The following is a 21,419-nucleotide window of genomic DNA, read 5'->3' on the forward strand; positions in this document are numbered from 1 at the left end:
TTATGTACGCGCGTGGTCGAGTTTTCGAGCCCGGATGAATTCTGTGTAGTGGGTGAGCCTCGTGTGAATGTCTTCTCATGTCGTTTCGAACTCCTAAGGTCTGCGTGTATTCGTAGGCAGACCTAGATACTACTTGCCTTGTTTTCCTACCGCCGTGAATGGTCTGCGATGTGCAGGGACTTTTGATCACAGGTGTGCTCAGTATTCATCGCTCGTATGGTCCCCTAGTGGGAATCTGCACAGCTTCGATAGTTAATCTTCAGAAACTGGCCATGGCATTCCTAAACGGAGATTTGGCTCTCGACACCAAGATTAGCTCGCTACGAAGGTCAACGTTCAACCGGGAAACCTTTTACCGATTACTACTAATAGCTACGTCCTCCCCCCGTCAAAACGGATTTATGGTCTGCCTGCTCACGGAAGACTAACAAACGGCAGAACCAAGACATTCATTGGGTGCCATACGGTACAGCATTTCTCTCCGTCCTCTGTTCTGAACAAATTCTGAACAAATGTTTAGCGACGATCGCGAAGCCAGCCTCTCCCGCTCAGATGTGCAGCACCAAATTCAAGGCTGAGCGCTGAGCGCTGAGCCCTGATTGCGGGCGCTTACTACATGCCCATCATTGATTCTGCTGGATGGTCCTCAGGCCTCAGGGTCCTCGTAAGCATCCCGTCTTAAGCCCACTACAAACCCCATGATCCGTCATGCCACCTCTCAAGATTCTTCTCGGAGTCCCGTAATCGCACGAGAGGGAATAATAATGACTGGAAGTCGCTTCACAGCCACGCGCGGAGTTCCCGACGCGTCGGCTTCACCGTCACATCGCGCGGTGCTAACTTGAAGTGCTAGCGCTGCCTACTTGTCCTTGGGGAGAGACAGACTGCGAGGAGGCAAGCCACGACTGTCGTTCGAGCTCATCGATCACCGACTATATGCTGCACAAAGCCGGCTTGCTAGTACAGATGGCGCGGCGTTTTCCTCGGCTCTGTAGATGTACTTAGACTCATATAAGTAGCGGATATCTCGAAATCTCCGTCGATCGAAGAAACCTTGACCATTTCGTGATGCAGGGTACGTCCTTCCTCGCATTATGTTGCATCGCCATGATAATTTTCGTGCGTCACAGCCTCAGGGTGCCCGGCATGCGGCGTTCCTAGACCCGGGATGAACTTCCGTAGCTGGGCCCCCGCATCTATATCTGCGTATATACGCAGCAAATTGAGGTATTCTCAGCGTTGTGGGATTGCGGACAGCCGCAGGGAGGCAAATGCGGTATTTATTCGCCTCAGATATGATGACTGCTCGAAGATTCTTCTCGCCCCTGAGGCTCACTGCACGACCTCTCAGAAACTATGCGGGCACTTGCTACACCATCGGTGTGGCTTATAGCTGTCTTGACGAGGTCTGCCGCCGTTGCTGCTGTCACGTCGAGTTCGACTGCCCCAGTCATAGCGCTCCAGTACGGCTCGTTTCGAGGTAGTACTTCGGGAAACATCACGTCCTTCCTTGGCATTCCATACGCACAAGCACCGTGAGTTGTGTCGCACAGAGACCAATCAATTTGACTCAATGCATTTCTCTCTGAAGGATAGGTGATCTCCGCTTTGCGCTGCCACAGCCACCGCAACCGTTTGAGGGCGTGTACGACGCGACTTCATATGGAGCCGCTTGTTATCAGCAAGCAAACAACCCGCCGGCCCTCGACTCTTCGCTGCCATTCAATCTCTCCAGTGGGACACCGTTAGCCAACGAATCCGAAGACTGTATGCATTTTTCGCAGCTCCAGGATGAGACTGATCCGGTAGTATAGGTCTCTTCATCAACGTCCTCAAACCCGCAAGCGCAGCACCCGGAGACAACCTTCCTGTACTATTCGTCAGTTTCAATTTTCTGAGCCTCATTTATTCCTCCAGCATCTCACTCCTTTGAGCCCAGTGGATTTATGGCGGCGGGTTTGAACAAGGCGACTCTTCGCTCAGCACAGGCAATGAGATTGTCGAGCGCTCGCTCGTACTCGGCGAACACATCATATTCGTGTCCGTCAACTACCGTCTCAATGGTAGGCGTTAAGCTCGGTCAAAATTGAAGCCAAGCTCATCTGATCGACTTGTCAATTGGCAGCATTCGGATTTCTAGCAAGCGAGGAGGTCCTCCAGGCCGGACTGACGAATATTGGATTGCGTGATCGTGAGTGGATAGATGTACCGTTCTGCGTGGTGTCAACAATATCTCCGAGAGCAGAGCGCTATGGAATGCAGTGGGTGAACCAATACATATCGGCATTTGGTGGTGATCCTAGCAAGGTCACAATGTGAGTTAGTAATGCATCTCGGTTGACTTTCTTGCGTTCCGATTGTGTCTCATACATGGTACACAGATGGGGCGAGAGTGCTGGCGCATTCTCCGTTGGGTTTCAACTCGTCATCAACAACGGCGATCCCGAAGGGCTTTTCCGAGCAGCGGTCATGGTACGCTTCTTCGGTCACCGACCCGCATTTGCGTAACACTGCAGCCGTTATTCATCATCTTCCCCTTCTACTGACGTCAGGAGAGTGGCTCGCCCTATGCTCTACGCAACGTGTCCGCGGGCCAGCCATACTATGACTTCCTGGTCGATTACACGGGATGTGTAAGCCAGGCGGACACGCTCGCGTGTCTCCGTCAGGCGCCTGCAGAGCAGATTTTGGCCGCTGTCAATATGACCCCGAATAGCCGCGACTACACGGAACACAACCTCGCATGGCAACCGCGTCTCGATGGGGACTTACTTGTGCAGAATCCGCAGCGTTCAGTGTTGATGGGCCAGTATGCAAAGGTGAGACTGCCCGGTGTGTTGCCTTGCATGATTTTAGATTGAGACCTAGTACGGGGCAGGTACCAATCATCTCAGGAGACTGCGATGACGAAGGAACACTATTCTCGCTGGGGAATATCAATATCACGTTCGTACTCAAACTTCATGCCTGAATTTGGCCTCTTGCTCACATGTTCACGCCCAGTACCGACGAAGAATTCTTAAACTATATCGGCACTGAGTGAATCTACTTGATCAGAGAACCCGAAGACTCTGCTCAAATGATTATCTCAGATACTTGCCAGATGCTTCTCCCATTGAATTGCTCGCTGTGGGAGTGGCATACCCGCAGGATCCGATACTCGTATGTTCGGGCTCAGCCGAGGCTGCTTCCGTGAGAGCCTCACAACACTTCTCATAGGGATCACCTTTCGATACTGGCAATGCGAATGAATTAACGTGAGTCAAAGACCTTCCGATCATCTACCTTGGGTTTCATGTTGCTTGGACAGCCCTCAGTTCAAGCGGATGGCGGCTTTCACGGGAGACTGGCAGTTCGAGTCGCCTCGCAGGCTAGTCCTCGAGACAATGTCGCGTACACAAGATGCGTGGGCATATTGTACGCCTCTCGAACCGTCCACGTTTCGTCGCCTGCTGATCTGTTGTACAGTGTTCAGGCGTGGCAAATCGAGGGCCTACCTGGGAGCTTATCACTCCTCGGATCTCTCCGAGTTCTTCAGCGACGTTGATTACATAGGAATGGATGCATTGGGTACGTCTATTCTTGTCCTGCTCGTCATGAGTAGCATACTCACGCTATTGTGGTCGCAGTCAACTTCGCGACGAATCTCGACCCGAATGCTGCTCCAGGCCTCGCACCGAATATCAGCTACCTTTCTGGAGTGAACTGGGAACAGTGGGGATCCAATCCTGCCGCGCCGCCACTTCTCACCTTCCAAGATCCCACCCCTTCCATTAACTTCACTGCGGACACGTTCCGTGACGGGCCCACTGCACTTCTTGCCACCCTGGCTCTCCAGATGCCCTGATTTACTACACCATGACAGATAGAGTCGTCCGACAAAAGTGATTCGTCTTTCTGAGAAATTTATGGTGTGCGTGATGGTGGAGAGGAGCACTGTACTCAAGGATCATCTCTCGACAAGGACACAGTGTTGCGGTGTATGAGTTTCGCTCGTACTGAGTCTACGATCATGCACAAAACGGGGCCGACTTAGCATAGTGATAATTCAAGCTCGTAAGGCCTACCAATGGGAATTGCCAGCAGTCCAGATAACACCCGCTGAACACGGAAGTGACACCCTGACATACATACTATAATGTCACGATCCTGAACGGATCTGAGCCTCCAGCCTCCAGGCCTGCCAGGACGGCCTGCCGGACAGCGCCCAAGTAGTCGCCAAGACGCCTGCCGTCCTGGCTGACGAAGTCTTCAGTCAACTTGTGGCGAGAGTCCGCGACGATGTTTGCGAGCAACAAGGCGTGCTTGAGGTTTCTGATCGGATGCATGAGCCAACTTTTGACAATGATGCATGAGGATAGGTACTAACTCAGGTACTTTTGATCTCGACGCCACCAACAACGCGTGTAGGCGGATGATCAGTTCAGGGATGTAGATCTGGCGTATACGAACGAGCTCTCTCCTGCGCCGGTCGACTACAGGAGATGTATCAGTGTACTGTCACATCGTGTGAGACTCGACGACTCACTTGCTGTTCTTTCTGCATCAATGATGAGCCAATCGTTGGTTAACAGTTTAGTGACTTGTTCTCGAGCCTGTCGCAACAGGAGCTTCAAGGCATACCAGTTAGCACTCATATTCAGCGCAGTGAGCGTGATATTGCTCACCTTGTAGTCATCGAGCCATGCCGCCCGCGTCTCTCTGTTCATGCTCGGTGATTCCAGCGCCTGGCACTCAACCACACGCGCCAATGATTCCCACACGACAAAGAATTGTCGATAGTGTAAATGCTCCGTCGCAAACTCCTCAGGTTCACGTATCGATGACAGATCAGCAGGGAGCATCTCGAGTAGCACCTTCGCCACCTGGACGCGGCCACAACCTATGCATAACACTTAGCCTTTGGAAGGTGATCACAGTCAAGAAGGTATGTTCACCGAGGAAATATCGCAGGATAACATTCGCCTGTTCGAGCGCGATAGAATATGTGGATTCCATGAAGGTGGTCCATTCGATGGAACGGAGGAGCAACAGCTCCAGTTCGGAGGCAGGTGGTTGCATCCCGATGATGGACGGTAGAGGGCCCTTCGCTGGTGGCAGTTCCTTTGGTCCAGCAGGATTCTCAGCATCATCAATAGGGATACACCATTGCATAACCATACCTGGAACGCCTTCTCAATTGTTCGCTCCGCTGTAGCGATCGCGACCCGCTGCATATCGAGCCCATGATCCCGTGCACGAGTTAATGCGAGTCGGCGCTCTGCTGTGTCAGCAGAGAGCTCGAGAGACGTCAAGAACATTGCGTAGCGCTCGATGGCATTGTCTCCCAGTGCGCCCGCGTACATCGCAATCAACTCACGCTGCCCTGCTGCCTATTGGAGCTGTCTCAGTCAAGCGCATTTGCCATTTACGGAGACATGTGAATGACGCACCTCAAGAACCTGCAAGTATGCCTCCAGGATGACCTGGGTGGCTAGCGGTGGTACGTCAATGTCGATCATTTGGAAGTACAAACACAGATGTGCGAAGAATCGGGTCATCGAGGCATACCTACACGTGTAACATGTTAGGCAGGGACAATACCCTTATGTGCCAGACGTACTGTGGAGTTGAGGTGTCATACTCTCCTTGCTGCAAACTGCTCGCGAATGCTTGCAAAAGCTGATCCGTCCGGTCCAAGATGATATGCAGCTGGGAAACGTGGAACGGGTCATTTGCATCGGGCCTGGCAATCGTGCAAGGTCAGCATTCATCCTGGATGTCACCAGGCTAGAAACATACCCCTCCTCCACCGCAACACTACTCAATGATTCCAACGCACTCAAGACCTCCTTCTCCCAATCCTCCTCCTCCGTCTCCATCCTACTTCCCCCATCAACTTCCTCGACATCCTCTTCGGGCACTGGTGCCTCTACGCCAGCCACTCCGCCCTCCCAGAAGCTTTCGCTCGCAAGGCCGGCAAGGCCAACCGCCAATCGTTCCTCGCATGCTATCGATACAACAGCCCACAACTGGTCAGACCACGTCCTGCACGATGCCTTCAGCGGGGCCGATGTCTGTGGTGACGGTGCTAGCGCAGCGTAAAGCGCACGCTCTGTGGGTGACAGGTTTTGCTGGAGAGCGGCGTTAGGTTCGTGAGAGGGAGTCGTTGCGACGTTGCGGGGGCGACTTACGTTCAGCGCTGCCCGCGTGCACGTCGTCTTCCAGAGTTTCCTCCGCAAGTTACCCCGCCACCCTTCGTCGACGTCCATCTCGTCCTCGGCTTCTTCATCACGCGGTGCGCTGGCTTAGTGCAGCGGCAGAGTCGTCAGCTTCAGAGACTTAGAATCTAGAGAACGCCCCACCGATAGCCTTCCACCGTAGGAGCAGTGCGCCGTTAATACTGGCAGCCCGCCACGGTTGCTCCGCTCGCCTACACAGATCTATGGCATCGTCGAGTTTCCCTGCGCGTACGAGGGTGAAGAGAGCTTGCAAAAGGAGTCTTTCGTAGTTCTGAATGCACAATGAGAAGACGATAGCGTCATAGACTGTATCAGTGGCCGCACAACGGAAAAGAACATCTGAACCAACTTACTGCATCGTCAACCGCCAATGCCTTCGCCTGTTCCCCTCTGTTCACCGCATCAGGATCCATTTCCGAGACGATACCACCAGCTGCGCCACCCGTGCGAAGGTTCTGCTTCACGACGTGGTTCGTGAATCGCCAGTAGCCGTTGGTCGCGCCAGGGTCTAATGGCGGGACTGCGGAAGCTGCGTCGTGAAGCCATTCTCGGACGACCACGAGTGCGGAGAGGAGAGGCGAAGCGTTCATTATGGATTGTGCAAGGGTTGCTGGCGGTGTGTAGGGATTTGACGCGAGGAGGGAGCGGGGGTCGGGATATTCGGGTGGCGCCGTCTTGCGTAGACTTCGGGGCACGTAAGACTGTGCATTCTCAGAACTTGACACGTAGTGAAAATGCACTCACGGCATTATAGCCTGCAGTAGTGCCCACGTCTCGCTCTCCAGCCTCAAGCTCTCAATTTCCGCAAGTGAGACATCGGCAGGGCCTCGATCCTCCAAGTCTGCCAGTCTAGAATATATTACATCAGTTCCCGTCATATACGAGTGTATGAGCCAATAGATACACACTGTTCTAGGCACAATTGTCTCAACCGAGGCGCAAATCCGGCACGGGGATCTAGTAGGGTTTTGAGGTCGTCGTTTGACTGGCTTACGGATAGAACCTGCGCGCAAGACGCGTACAGAGACTCAGACATTTTCCGTAGCCCAAACGAGTAGCAGGCCTGGTTGTTGGGAGAAGGAGAGCACTGTAGGGCTCGAGCGTTGAAAGCAGGCTAAGATTTCGAGAACAAGGCTGAGTTGAAGGTGCGATGATTGCTCGACCGAGCGCGTAGACGGTCACGTGGCAGGCGCGTTTGTGGCAAACTGTCGGCGCCCAATCAGCCAACTTCCCTCCTGCGTGAATCTTGTCCAGCCTGAGTTACCGTTATGATCATTCACTCATCGAGTTGCTCAATGGATACTTTTTAGACCGTTGTGACACGTTGGAGAAGTGTATCCAAAAGCTGCCCTACACTAGAAGTGGATTCTGCGTTATCAAGAACGCAGTGGGGGTAAGCACCTGGTTACGTTGCCTGACATATGCTAAGTGCAGCATTCACAATCATCAACCGGTTCTGGAGCTATGAGCCTTTCCATTTCGGACTGAAGCTGTGAGTACTGCCTGGAATTATACTTGCGTTCCTGCAATGCTATGACGTTACCAGGTCGCAAAGGCTGACGCGTTGACGGAAGACAGACGGGACGTACGGCACTCCTTCAGCTTGCGTTTTCAACTCCGAAGAAGTACTCTCTCATTGAATTGTCACACGTCGTCTTTCTCCTACCACACTCTAGAAATCCACCATAGCGGTATCATGAAGACCCGCGTACAGTTGTTCTGGCCAAAGGATCGCCGCTCATGGCCCCGGCTTGCTATGCATTGACGTGACGATCTGCGCCTTTGGTCTGATGTTACGCATAACCCGGCAAGTGCAGTGGGAAGATGGTCCAGGGTGCACTCCCCACTTCAGGATAGATTATGGCGATTCTCTTCTGTCAACGATAGTCTGTGTCTTCTGCTTTTATCGCGGAGGTCTAACATCTCAGGAATCGCTTCTGCACGAGTGGACCGCGTGCTAACGGCGCACAATTCGGCCTCATTAGCTTCAGAAGAAAAGCTAGCAGGAATATCACGAAGGCGAGGCAAGTGCAAAGGTCCTCAGGCTGTATTGCTCAGAGTCCAACTCAATTGTAGTCGGTTTTGCCAGCGAGACAGGGGCCACCAGTGCTCATCAGTGCTCCTGTACCATGGCACGGTCAGTCGTACCCACTCTCCCCTGGCTTGGGCAGCGTCATATTACCAGTTCCATGCAATGCTCACCACTTACCTACATCTAGCCGGTCTAGTGCGTGTCGCTACCGTGACAGCGCGTCCTGTGGACCTGCGCGCCGCGCGGGCCGGTGCAAGGCGTAACACCGCTGCACCGCATTTCAATTTCGCGCCCTGCCACTCGGTAAGTACATTGCGGAGTAAGTTTGCTTCCCAGCTCACTCTCTCAAACAACTTGGGTAATGCGATAGCCCTTACGTACGTACGTTTTCGTGCCATGCGCAAGAGAATTATGACTAAAAATTGAGGACCGCGTTCTCACCCGGGTTCACACTGTTCTTGGTACCCTGAGCTGTACCGAAAGAGCATCTCTTTGGCGAGCACTTTCTACATTCAGCTACCTCAATGCCATACAGGGCAGACATACATAGGCATTACGCGGCTTCACCCATCGTGATCGCGCGGACGTCCCTGCCGCGAAATGAATGGTTCCTAATTGATCTGACTACTTCACGGCTTCATACCTTCAAAGCGTCAGCTGAACGCGGATGCGGCGGCAGGCGCGCATCTCCCGATCGGTGCAGAAACCGAGAGCACCGAACGGATCACAAGTTGCGCACCCTACACGATTTGTATGGAGTGCTCGGATGACCGGACCGTCTGTACGAGTGCTTGTGTAGTACTAGGTGAGTACTATCGGTGATGTAGAAGAGCTCCGCGCCTGCTCGCTGACCTTGAGAGCTTCAATTAGTTGTATGACAGATCTACCTCCTAATGTAGGATTGTAGAGCAAGTCGGACGAGGTACTCATTCGCGCGAGCTTTCATACAACAGTCTGCCCCCGAGTCGACGACGTCTCGACCTGTCAAAACTCTCAGCGAAGCCGTTGCAGAACGCGGATCTTGCATCATTAACCTATGACACACCATTGCTATACGCTCTATGACGGTTCCGTGCGATTCGAAGCGTTCATTTCCCTCGGCTGAAGACATGAAGAAGAGATCAATAGGTCGAGTGGAAGCCGGCGGGCCTCCGGGGAGTGCGAACGCGTTGATACGACGAATCTCCGCTTCTTGCTACTTCACGGTGCGCGCCACGCAAGTCATTTGCGACGAGGAGATCATGAAGAGGAGCTATGCTAGCAGAGAACAAGCCTTTTGAGCTTGCAAGACGTGCTGCGCGTACCCCGCACCGACCCCGCACTCGTGGCCGTGATCGACGCGGGGCAACCGCCAAATGGCGCAGGACGATTGTGGGGGCGGGGGCGGACCGCCCGGGCCGGAGCGTTTCAGGCACTCTGCGTCTGACTTCCCCAGGATCTCGATTACAATGGGCACAGGCGCCCGCTAGTGCGGTCGGGAAAAGGGTTATAAGCCCCGCACGGAGGCATCGACCCCAGGCCTTCCTGCAGTCCCCTCTTTGCGCACCGAGAGTCTCCCTGCAGACACTTGTGCTCCGTCAAGATGAATCCAGAGAGACAGGGCGTGTTCCAAAACATCCGGGTCTACTGTGCGCGCTTTCCACCCTTTCAAACCTCAAGTTTCTGACTCACTTCGTCGATCAGGGCTCGCGTTCATTGTGTACTGGGGCATCGTCCTCTTCGGTTATGATACGTGAGTCATATTTTTAGTGTCTAGCCAAACCTTGAAATTAACGTCTGAATGTACTCTAGTGGTGTCGGAGGTGGTGTCGTCTCGCAGACCTATTTCCAGACGTACTTCGGCCTCGTGAATAACGATGGCTCGATCAACAAGGCCAAGGCGGACGATGTCTCTTCCAATGTAGTGTCCGTTCTGCAGGCTGGTGCCTTCTTCGGTGCCTTGGGAAGTGCCCCCATCTCCTGTAGGTAAATGTACTTTGCGCGGTCAACTAGTATTGCTCACGCCAAATTTCACTAGCTGCAATTGGACGGAAATTCACTCTCCTGATTTTCACCATTGTCTTCGCGGTTGGTGCTGTATGTGGTTCACATCCGACCTCACCTGTCAATATACTCATAGGCCTATCTCCAGATCCTCCAAACCATTGCCGGCGGGTCGCGGGGTCTCGGTTACATTTATGGCGGTCGAGTTGTTGCTGGTGTTGGCATCGGAGCCATCTCAGCCGTCGCGCCTGCCTTCGTCTCTGAGTGCTGCCCCAAGGAAGTGCGTGGCCGTATCACTGGGTTCTTCCAGATCATGGTCGCCGTTGGTGTCATGCTCTCCTACTTCATCAACCGTACGTTCGCCACCTTCCTGACCTGGAACCGGTTTGCTCATTCACACGGTCGCAGTTGGTATCAGCCTTCACATCAGTAGCGGTCCCGCGATTTGGCGCATTCCCTTTGGCTTCCAGCTGGTTCCAGCTGGCATCATGGCCTTCGGCTTGCTTACGGTCAAGGAGTCGCCCCGTTGGCTGGCGTCCAAGGGTCGTGACGCCGAGGCTCTGAAGAACATCGCGTACCTCCGTCGCCTCAGCCCTGACCACCCGATCGTCCGCGAGGAGATGGCTGAGATTGAGGCCGCTATCCAGGAGGAGCGTGCCGCACGGAACGGTCTCGGGCTCCGCGAGGCGATTTTTGGCAAGGGCAACCTCATCCGGTTTGTCATCGCCATCGTCATCTTCATCCTTCAACAATGGAGCGGCCAGAACTCCGTCAACTACTACGCACCGCAGATCTTCGAGTCGGTGAGTTTCGACGGTCCAGCCTAAGTCATTGCTGGCGGCGCGCTGACACTACCTCGGATATAGATCGGCTATACCGGCACTTCTGAGTCGCTGCTCGCGTCAGGAATCTACGGTATTGTCAAGGTTGTCGCGACCACCATCTTCGTGTTCTTCCTCGCGGATTCTCTCGGCCGTAAGCGATCGCTGTTCATCTCGTCGGTGGGCATGGGCGTTATGTTCTTCATTATCGGCGCCCTTCTCAAGACGCACCCACCGAATCCTGATGCGGCAACCCCGGCTCCTTCGTCGAAGGCTATGGCCGCGATGCTCTACATTTATGTCTGCTTCTATTCGCTGGGCTGGGGCCCCTTGCCGTAAGCCCTATCACCGTCACTGGCACGGCGACCTAACAGCTGCTAATACGTGTTTGTAGTTGGGTCTACGTCGCAGATATCTTCCCAACGCGGACACGGCACTACGGTCTCGCCACGGCGTCTGCATCTCAGTGGCTTTTCAACTTTGTGCTCTCCAAGGTGACGCCGTCCATGGTCACCGCTCTGGGCTTCAAGCTCTTCCTCATGTTCGCCGCAATAAACATCGGCGGCATGGCGACATTCGCTGCGTGCGTTCTGCTAGCTCTCCAAAACGCGACGTCAGACTGACTCCTGACATCTGTTACATAGGCTCATCCCCGAGACAAAAGGCCGGTCACTGGAGGAAATGGATATCATTTTCGGCTCCGTGCAGGCCGAAAAGCGGCAAGCCGACATCCTCAAGCAGGAGCGCGGTACGTATCCCTGTTCTGATCCCTTGTACCACGGGAAGCTCACGCCCATGCCTTGTCAGCGCTGGACCACGAGGTCAACGAGACGCATTCCGTGCGGTCCGACCTAGAGAAGTCGTGAGCCGGCGAGAGTCCGTTTGTGTGCGACAAGGGCGTCGCTCTGTAGTGATTCTCGGCACCCATGTCCTTGGTCTACTATTGCCAGTGTACGAGTATCGATGCCTTTGTCACGGCCCTCAGTTCATGCTCGACGACCTGTGTTGTTTGATGAGTATCTTATTAGTAGCCTATCTCCGTCCTGGAATATGTTGTATCATTAGTGAATCCATTATACACCAGCGCAAAGCCGGACTGGATGAAATTTTGGAGCAAAATGACGCGAGTGCGAGCATGATCTATCTACTGACAAACTTGTGGAAGGTAGAATTGCTTGAGATGCGCTCGCGTGCTTTGCTTCCCTGGTGTCGGACCTCGGTTGATGATCGTCTACTCGCGCGTCTGCGCCGGTAGTAGGTGAATAAATGGAAAACACACCTCTTGCTCTTCCGAAGCTCCTCCTCTACTACTAGTACTACTTAGGTACTACTACGACTCGCGTCAAGCGACCTTCCGAGTCCAACTGGTCTAATCCTGGCTTTGTTACCTGCAGCCTGGATCAGCGCTGTTCCTATCCTCTGACACGAAGCCGTCAAGCCGAAGCCACTGTCGGATCACGCAGGATCACGCGTGATGGGGAGGCTGAGGAGGGGGTCCATTTAGGGGAGACGCGCGCTGATAGGCTTGGTATGTGCTGCACCTCATAGTCATCCGAATTCAACTCGTTTCTCGTTTCACCAGGGACTCAATGGACTTTACTGATGACCGTGAGTGCCATGAATTTACCTTGCACTGTCTGCTACCATCCCGAGATGCAGTAGAAACGGAGGGGAGGGAGGGAAAACGTCACCGATACCTCCCTAGGAGTCGGCTGGCCGGCGGCGTCTGAAGATATTGAGCGCAGCTCATCACTGACAGGGATTGAAATGTTGACATATATAAGCCTCCAGCACAGCGTTCCCTAGATAACCCGCGACTCAGTCGTCTGTCCAACGAACGATGCCACCCATCCACTCCTCGGCACGGGTTTATTCCCTTCCCTTTGTTTTGAGAACCTACGACTTCTGGGTCCTATACATCACGAATAACTGGATCTGGCGTTGCTCAACGCGGACCGTCCTCCTGCCATTTTACCAGAAACACATCGGGGAGAGCGCGCACCTTGACGTTGGGGTCGGTACGGGGTACCTGCCTGCGAACTCGATCGAGCGGCTCGCAAAGACGAAGAACGTCACTCTACTCGATCTGAACCCGGACACGCTCGAGGCGTCCGAGGCGCGTATTCGTGGCGCGGGATACAAGGGCGTCATAGACAAGGTGAACCAGAGCGCCTTCGATCCCCTCCCCCAGTCACTTCGCGAGAAGTTTGACTCGATATCGACCTTCTACATGCTACACTGCCTCCCCGGGAGCTTCCCACTCAAAGCAAGCAGTGTGGTTGCGAACCTCGCGGCCGGGCTTACTCCTGGCGGTGTCCTATACGGCTCCACGGTGCTTGGAAAGGGCGTACAGCACAATTGGGCTGGTAGGATATTGATGCGGCTCTACAACAGAGCAGGGACGTTCTCGAACTACGATGACGGGGTGGAGGATCTGGAGAACGCGTTGAAGGAACATTTTGAGGACGTTGAGGTGACACAGCTGGGCGTCGTGGCCTTGTTCGTGGCGAGGAGGCCGAGAAGCATCTGAATAATCTCCTTTGTGAGTCTGACGTACTGCTCAGCATTCGTATTTGGTTGATTTGCTTACATGGCATGCCAGTATATATACTATGATCGCTACGATGCAATAACACTGCTGTTTTATCACCTTGAATGAGAGTCGATAATTAATTGGCCTGGGTTGACAGCAGTTTTGCGGCCTGCCTCCTTGCCCCTCTGTTGCTAAGACTTGACTCTTTACCCCGAAGTGCCTCACTCAGAGTATGCGCCTGGGAGCATATGATAATACAGTCACTTGCGGGGTCCGTGCAGTGCTGCAGCAGGCTTGGCAGTGGGATACACGACCAAAGTTGGCTGGCAAAATACACACGATGATGAACTCAGGCGTCGTGGTCCGTTGAGAGAACTCAGAGTGGCTTCTAGCTCGTGAGTTACCAGTCGGACCTAGGCCCCAGCGGCAGACCCTAGACAGCCCTAGACACGACCTCGTCGCCAGTGAGTTGAGGAGAGCGGCAGTCGGGACCAAGCTGGACCAAGTCGGGACCGCGACGCGACAGTCATGTGATACCTCATCTAACCGGAGCGCGGCACACGCCGCAGGCAGCCCTGTTTGTCGCTCTGCGCCATCTCTGTTCTTACTTACCATCTTCCATCTTCACTGCAACAGCCATGGGTATCTTAGCATGGATGTCCACCAACTCTGCGCTGTTGCGAATCTACGACTTTTTGGCTCTAGGCGTCTTCAATTTCTGGGTATGGCGCTGCCCGACAGGCTCTATTCTCCTCCCATTCTTCAACAAACACATCGGCGAAGGCGCGCACCTAGATGTCGCCGTAGGAACAGGGTACTATCCCGCGACGTCCGTGCATCGGTTATCCAAGTGCAAGAACGTCGCCCTCCTCGATACGAACCCGAGGGCGCTGGACGTAGCCGCTGCCCGGTTGCGCGCGGCCGGATACAAGGGGGCGATCGAGAAAGTGCACCACAGCGTCTTTGAGTCGCTGCCTAACTCGCTGCGCGGAAAGTTCGACTCCATCTCGATCTTCTACACGTTGAACCGCCTGCCAGGCTCGTTCCCGCCTAAAGCCAGCCATGTGTTCGCCGTGTTGTCCGCCGGACTCGCGCCCGATGGCGTCTTGTACGGCGCCACGATCCTTGGGAAGACTGCAGACCATACATTGTTGAGCCGTGCTCTATTGTGGCTATACAACAGGAGGGGATGGTTCGGCAACAAGGTGGATAGCGTGGAGAATCTCGAGAAGGCTTTGAGGGGTATGTTTGAAGAGGTCCAAGTACGGGTGGTCGGTGTCGTTGCTCTCTTTGAGGCGCGGAGGCCCATACCGCGATAGTACATTGTAGAGTCGAGTTGTGAGTCGTTCCAGCTTGCTTCGTTGTCCCACTGGTGCTCACATTGTGCGTTCAAGAACTTCGCATTGTCTGTGACGACCAGAAGAATGCTCAGAGGCACCTACTATCTTAACCTCTACTCGGCACAGCATCTAATATAGTGCCGATGTCTCGAAGATGTTCAATGGGTTTGATATACCCTGGCAGTTATACGGCGTTGCAGATCCAGAGTGTCGGCTTCATACGACGCACGAGTTTCGCAGGCGATCTTTTGGGAACGTGGTCATGAAGCATGCACCCTTACTTAATGTCGTCCGAAGACGTGGCGGCGCATCTATCCCTGTGCCGAATACAATAGATGGGTAATGTCATCATCGACCGAGGTGCTGGGTCCGACATGCAAGGTGAGCTCAACCAATGCGATGATCTCACCGTTGCGAGCGCCTGTTGTAAGCTTGAATATGTCGTAAGTTATGTCCATCAACGACCCACTAATATCCTGATCCATTTGGCTCACGCGATGCCCGCGGCCTCAACCTTTGGCATACTTTGTTTGTATTCCTTCTTTGTGTTCTACCTCTGACTGAGTGTCACAGGAGCTGATTACAACCATGCAGCTGCTCACGATGCATCCCTATCACAATCAGGCGATGGTTGGTCTCATACCGGCGAGTGCGAACTGAAACCTGCCTTGCAAATACTGCCGAACTCGATGGCGATCGACGATCCACTGCTTATATAACCTCTGTACCACCGGCACCCCGGGGCGATGAACGCAGGCATACGCACGAGACTCACTGCATTCGTGCTGCATCCCCGTCGGTGAGTCGACAGATTACTTCCTGGTCCTTTCTTCTCCGACACTCTTTGGCAGGCGATCGGCAGATGCCATCCCGCCACTGTCAATGTAGCAATCTGGTTTCCCGATCGTCTCCCTGCTTCCCTGTTTCCTTCTAGATATCCTCCTGTGTAGGTCCGATCCGCGAAGCTCCTTGGCACGACATTGACCAAGTGGGTCCCTCGATGCGATCGTTGGAGGTCCGCGATGTGCCACGCGTGCTCGTGGCTCGCTGTCACAGTTCGATACTGCATGATGAGTCGCGCATGCGCTAGTAGGAGCACTGATCGTCATTCCGTCGATAAGTCGCTGACGGCGCGTTTGTTTCGACAACAGAAAGGGGGTGTCGGGTCTACATTGTCTGATGTTGCCTGTTCTACAGGTGGCTTCTATTTGCTCATGCGCCAAGATATCAGAAGGACTGCTCAACAATTGTGGATCATTGTCCGCAATTTAACTTGTGCCATTCTGCTCAGAACGCCGCCTTCACTGCCTTTCTCGGTCGGTCCGTTAGACGCCCTCGCAATGAGGCAGATTCGCGTTCCGGCTGGAGTGCAATAGGGAATTGTGGCGTTCCGCGGGTGCACTGTCGGTATGTGATGGTGCCACAGAGAACACTACACACTGAATAAACTGATAAGTTCGATTGAACAGGCAGGCGACTTGCTACGTGACCTGACATGGAAGTACTTCGGGGCCCCATCTGCGATTGCTCTCGTTCGTACTATTTGCAGCCATGGTCAGGCGGATACGTATGCTCGAGCTGATAGGTCGGGGCCATGTTCGATGGATTGACTTCTGCCAACGGACACCCTTTGGGAAGTCAGATGGCTGGCAATAGGCAGCGTACCGTGGTGCAGGCTTCGGGAGTAGAGTGGATCACTACCAGCCGGGCTGGGCCTCTGAGACCTCAAGCGTGCTGGTGACGGCCGCAAGGACTCGACCATATAAACCGACCTTCAGCACGATTACTATCTTCTCGGATAGACCTACCTGTCTCTTCCCACCTAGTAGGGATGTCTGCGATCGAGGAGAAAGTCGACGACTTGAAGATCCAGTCGATCGAGACTTCGGTGCTGATATATGAAGGCGAACCCGAGGCACAGATCCGTCGCCGCGTGCTACGAAAGCTGGATGTACGCTTATTGCCCGTCGCGACGGTGCTGTATCTGTTGGCATATCTGTGAGTCCGCTCGTTGTTCATCGCACAATTATTCAATGATTGGAATCGACGTGCCAGAGACCGCACAAATGTTGGTTAGTGGCGCAGATTTCTCTGTCTTATCCGATGGTTGTACCAACGCGAATGCTTTTCTATAGGGAACGCGAAGATAGCAGGAATGACAACGGACCTAGGACTGACTGGAGTACAATTCAACCTCATCAGCGCATTGTTCTATGTGCGTCTTCAATAGCATCAGCCATCGCCAATAGTCATCTTACCTCCAAGACAGATTCCGTACTGCTCGCTCGAAGTGCCGGCGTGAGTTTTCAATCATTTTTATGCGCTGAGCGATATCCAATGACGGTCTAGCAATATGGGTCTGAAGTATTTCAGACCCTCTCGATGGAGTAAGCGCACGACCAGACATGCGCTGAAAATGCACTGACTGTAAAAGGGCATAGTTCCATTCATCATGACTTGCTGGGGCATCGTAGTAGTTTGCACGGCTTTCGTGAAGAACTTCACGGGTCTACTGGTGTATGTCCACTGAAACTCCCTTGCTCCTCGCTCATCTGTGGTATTAGCATCCGATTGTTCCTTGGTGCCGCAGAGGTAAGCTACGAAGTGAACATGTTCGCTGGGAGAGCTGACACGTTCTGCCAGAGTGGGCTTTGGCCGGGCCTATCGTTTTGGTTGGCGCTTTGGTATCCGCGAGAAGCGCAAGCGCAGCGTCTCGCTATTTACGTTGCCGCGACTAATCTTTCTGGTGAGCGTTTCTCGAAGGACCTCTCACTCTGTATTGAATATGTGCAGGGGCGTTTGGCGCACTTCTCGCGTATGCGATAGAGAAGATGAATGGGTAAGCTCGAAGCGAGATTGGGTGAACTGGTCTGATCCATGCCGTAAGTATTGGAGGTCTGGCTGGATGGTCGTGGATTGTAAGTATCAGAAAGTCCAGCTCCCGCCGCCGTACGCACTAACAACACTTCACTTCTGGTAAAGTTCCTTCTAGAAGGACTAGGTGGGAGCTGAGAACTCATCTTAGTATAAGCCACTCACAAGCAGACAGTAACCATCATAATCGCGCTTAGCTCAGCACTTGTTATGCAAGACGTGCGTAGCACCTACACAGCTGGCTTCAGTGCTACTCATCACCGTCTTAGTTCCCCGAGACATCGACCTTCCTCGCTCCGGAAGAAAAGACGTGGCTGATGGATGCCCTAAAGAAAGATACCGTGAGCTCGTCAAAGGAGCTAAAACAAAAGTTCTTGTGGCAAGCTCTCCGCGACCCTCATGCGTACCTGTTCGCTGCGATCAACTTCTTGTGCGTCTGGATTTTGCCACTGTCCGAAAACGTGTACTCAATCACATGTCAGTATCGTCGTACCGCTCGCGTCATTTGCGGTTTTCCTACCGACGATCATCGTCGGCCTGGGCTACTCGTCCGTGCACGCTCAATTGCTCTCAGTACCTCCCAATATAATCGGCAGCCTACTCACTATCGTTGCTGGTGTGGCCTCCGACAAGGCCGGGGCCCGTGGACCGTTCATATTCATATCCGCCCTTCTCTCTCTCACGGGCTACGCTATTTTGTTTGCCACGGATATCCCCATTGTGGGATACATTGGTACTCTCATTGCTTCCTGCGGTCTCACCCCGTCCTCTCTATGTACACTCGCTTGGACAGCGGGCAACGCAGGGGGAGACGTCAAGCGGGGTGTCATGATCGCTATCATGGGGACTTTGGGTAACTCTGGAGCGTAAGTGTGTATCCCTTTGCACGACCGTCCTTTCACTCAGGGCACCGCTTCCTAGCATTGTCTCGTCATTCATCTATCGGTCAGAAGATAGCCCTAGGTACCATCCGGGACACGCTACCAATATTGCGTGTACGTGCATTACGTGAGTGCCTGCTGCGGTAGCAGCTACATTTACTCACCTGCTCCATCGGGTGCAGTGCGACCCTGAGCATCATAGGAATGCTAGAGTATGCTCGACTCAATAAAAAGAAGCGACAGCGGTGCGAGAAGGAAGGCATAGGCCTGGACAGAGCCGACGAGTTTAGTGAACTAGGAGATGGCTCGCCGCTCTACAGGTACGTGCCCCAGATCTGCGTGGCGCGCAGCAGGACTGAGAAGATATGCACAGGTATACACTCTGACGCTTGCAGCGTGCTGCATCGAGACTAGGTTCTTGCAAATCGTTTCGGTGTGACAGCCTATCATTGACAGATCAACCACATAGTATGGAGCAGTAGTCGTCCTTATGCAACCCATTCAGCGAATGTATGACTTGTGAAGCGATGGCAGACACTGATAAGCCGCACGCGCCACCGACCGACATGCAACATTTCCCGCTTGCTGCCCGGACGAAGAGATATACATATACGGTATGGTATACGACCTTCAAACGCCCTCCGGTTCAATTCCATGCGGTACCGGTACTGCGCCTCCATATACAGCCCTGATCGCAAACGCCACTGCCACTGATAGGTGCTAGTTAGCCTACCTGCAGGCAGGGCGACCCGGACCACACTCATATCTGTGCTGATTAGCAGTTCGCTGTCACGCTCCTGCTCATCAATCATGAGGATACTGACCGGCCGCATAACCCGCACATAACATACTCGCTTCGCCTGTGTGGCTTACTCAGTGCGCCCATCGCGACCGCGAGATACGAGCTATCCATATGCGGGCATGTCAAAGGTATTCTATCATGACGGCAACATGAGGCGGAAGTAGCTCCCGCATCATCCGCTGGGGCGAACGTCCTTCCGCCGTGTCCGGACTTGGGTAAAGGCTCGCTTCCAAGTCGCGCATCAAGTCTCGGGCATGCCTTGGTACGCATCCCGATGGAGTTCCACACGCTAGTATGCAGTACGCGAATGACCGTGGTCCGGCGAGTACTTTACGTCCTACAAGTCCTACGCGATCGATGCCGCATCCCGGGCTCACCGGTATGTCGGCGGATTCGGGATGCGAAAGCAAGATTGTTTACCACTTGTCAGAATCTGATCAGTGCATCGTACCCGAACCCGTAGGCGCTTAGTACGCTCCGATCGTGAAGACAGCCCTGAGACGAATCTGGTCCGAGTCGGTCTTCTACGAGATCGGTATGACGCCGACGCAGGTATGACAGTCTATACTGCTTAGTGCTCATAGAAGGTGGCAGAAAGAGGCGAGTCTGACCAGTTGTGCGCTGTCGCTCTTGCTGTGACAAGCAAGAGGTCCACAGATCACAAGGTTACTGGCAACTGCACACTCACAATTCTTCGGCGCAACGAACCTGTCCAGAACGGCGATATGTTGAAGCGGAGGCGTGCGTTATTCTTGTCGGGCGAACATCGCATTGTGTACGTTAGCGCCGTAGTGCCGGTGTACTATCATGGCCGTTCGGTCTAGGTAGGAAAGTAGGGTGCAACACGTTACCATGGAAGCCCTCTGAGGATAGTCCCCATGTCCCCATCCGTCCAGCAGCGCACGGTGGGAGCGTTGTCAGGGACAACCCGACCCGCGGGATGTTTGGTACACCGCGAAGCTATGATGGGTCCGAAGTCAGATGTTCTAACACAACGCAACCAGCAAAACCTCCCGAGCTCGCGACGGATACGGCGCGGCGTACTGTCCAAATATCGCACGACGGCACAACAGAGGGGGACGGGAAGGCACCGATGAACAGAACACTGTATGAGCACAGGGTAAGACAGGAACGGTTTACCAGGATGTGGCCCGCTTTTTCTTTCTCGCGTAGCTTCTTTCCATGACGGTTAATTCCTGCGGGAAAACCTCGGCGATGTGTTTTCAAGAAGCAGCGAACATCGAGTGTCGACCGGCCACGAAGTGCAACAATGAATGATAGCACCGAGTCGATGTCGCGAAGAGGCCACAGACCGGAACCGTGAATGGAAACCGGCCGCCATGTCTATGCGTGATACCACCTAGCGGAGAAATGTCGACTGGTGAGTGCAATTCGGGAGTAGTGTGCCGCATGAACAGGGCCTGATGATGGCAGGCCTGTTACTTCAGACAGATCCGGGAGGAGGGTGATGAAGGTGCGTGAACGATGAGGCATACAGTATCTGCGTGGTTGACAGACGGGAGACGAGATGTGTCCTAGGACTGCCGCGGACGTAGATCTGTTAGGAACAGGCAGTCGATCAATGGTCAAGATTGTCGGTCAGGTATGGTCAACTCATACTACTCCTAGGTCGTGTCTCAGATTCATTGCTCACCAGATCACTATCCGACTACATGCAGTAGGGGGCCCATCGGAGTAGTTGGCAGGGCATTGTTTCAGACATTGTTGCGTACAATGTGCAATGCGTCCCGTGGTGGTCATATCTATGGCCGACGTCCTACTGTGTCTCGGAGGGGAAGCTATAAGTGTATTACTTGTGACAGCAGCTGCATCACCATCATGATGCATGTGCCACGAACGCGCTGAGATGAGACGCCTACTCCCGAGTTACTCATCACATCGGAAGGCTCAAAGCAAATCCAACACAAAAAT

At 53.7% G+C, this 21,419-nt stretch overlaps 6 protein-coding genes across 6 annotated transcripts; 5 read left to right on the plus strand and 1 right to left on the minus strand.

Annotated features, from left to right (window-relative positions):
• Positions 1–1,356: 1,356 nt before the first annotated feature.
• Positions 1,357–3,847, plus strand: B0H18DRAFT_874210 (sterol esterase; the record flags this gene model as incomplete). The annotated part of the gene is made up of 14 exons (XM_048040337.1): positions 1,357–1,535; positions 1,592–1,767; positions 1,815–1,879; positions 1,940–2,063; positions 2,126–2,191; positions 2,246–2,315; positions 2,382–2,472; positions 2,553–2,819; positions 2,879–2,946; positions 3,093–3,162; positions 3,220–3,257; positions 3,311–3,417; positions 3,469–3,570; positions 3,630–3,847. The coding sequence occupies 14 exons, from the start codon at positions 1,357–1,359 to the stop codon at positions 3,845–3,847; spliced, it is 1,641 nt and encodes a 546-aa protein (XP_047895268.1).
• B0H18DRAFT_1154739 (nuclear pore protein 84/107) lies at positions 3,759–7,257 on the minus strand (the record flags this gene model as incomplete). Its single annotated transcript, XM_048035756.1, has 14 exons — positions 3,759–4,314; positions 4,370–4,475; positions 4,517–4,610; positions 4,668–4,882; positions 4,938–5,103; positions 5,163–5,372; positions 5,433–5,550; positions 5,603–5,725; positions 5,782–6,113; positions 6,174–6,286; positions 6,345–6,492; positions 6,575–6,905; positions 6,966–7,070; positions 7,130–7,257. The coding sequence occupies 14 exons, from the start codon at positions 7,255–7,257 to the stop codon at positions 4,134–4,136; spliced, it is 2,370 nt and encodes a 789-aa protein (XP_047895269.1). The 3' UTR covers positions 3,759–4,133.
• A 2,426-nt stretch (positions 7,258–9,683) lies between these two features.
• Positions 9,684–12,176, plus strand: B0H18DRAFT_998461 (general substrate transporter). The gene is made up of 10 exons (XM_048045501.1): positions 9,684–9,881; positions 9,937–9,985; positions 10,045–10,214; positions 10,271–10,329; positions 10,385–10,589; positions 10,645–11,039; positions 11,103–11,392; positions 11,452–11,640; positions 11,702–11,805; positions 11,865–12,176. The coding sequence occupies exons 1-10, from the start codon at positions 9,836–9,838 to the stop codon at positions 11,921–11,923; spliced, it is 1,566 nt and encodes a 521-aa protein (XP_047895270.1). The 5' UTR covers positions 9,684–9,835; the 3' UTR covers positions 11,924–12,176.
• A 540-nt stretch (positions 12,177–12,716) lies between these two features.
• B0H18DRAFT_998464 (S-adenosyl-L-methionine dependent methyltransferase) lies at positions 12,717–14,059 on the plus strand. The gene has a single exon (XM_048045502.1). The coding sequence runs from the start codon at positions 12,898–12,900 to the stop codon at positions 13,585–13,587; it is 690 nt and encodes a 229-aa protein (XP_047895271.1). The 5' UTR covers positions 12,717–12,897; the 3' UTR covers positions 13,588–14,059.
• Positions 14,060–14,164: 105 nt separating this feature from the next.
• Positions 14,165–15,160, plus strand: B0H18DRAFT_223285 (uncharacterized protein). The gene is made up of 2 exons (XM_048037196.1): positions 14,165–14,928; positions 14,985–15,160. The coding sequence occupies exon 1, from the start codon at positions 14,229–14,231 to the stop codon at positions 14,907–14,909; it is 681 nt and encodes a 226-aa protein (XP_047895272.1). The 5' UTR covers positions 14,165–14,228; the 3' UTR covers positions 14,910–14,928; positions 14,985–15,160.
• Positions 15,161–16,605: 1,445 nt separating this feature from the next.
• B0H18DRAFT_223368 (MFS general substrate transporter) lies at positions 16,606–19,192 on the plus strand. Its single transcript, XM_048037197.1, has 17 exons — positions 16,606–16,928; positions 16,986–17,002; positions 17,066–17,145; positions 17,200–17,228; positions 17,280–17,317; positions 17,372–17,447; positions 17,495–17,522; positions 17,574–17,676; positions 17,724–17,769; positions 17,818–17,848; positions 17,913–17,931; positions 17,980–18,023; positions 18,074–18,234; positions 18,287–18,670; positions 18,726–18,812; positions 18,868–19,005; positions 19,059–19,192. The coding sequence occupies exons 1-17, from the start codon at positions 16,762–16,764 to the stop codon at positions 19,069–19,071; spliced, it is 1,461 nt and encodes a 486-aa protein (XP_047895273.1). The 5' UTR covers positions 16,606–16,761; the 3' UTR covers positions 19,072–19,192.
• The last annotated feature ends 2,227 nt before the right edge of the window (positions 19,193–21,419 follow it).

The sequence above is a fragment of the Fomitopsis serialis genome (assembly GCF_022376445.1).
Source record: "Fomitopsis serialis strain Sig1Antser10 chromosome Unknown B0H18scaffold_21, whole genome shotgun sequence".
In the NCBI taxonomy this organism is placed as follows: Eukaryota; Fungi; Basidiomycota; class Agaricomycetes; order Polyporales; family Fomitopsidaceae; genus Fomitopsis; species Fomitopsis serialis.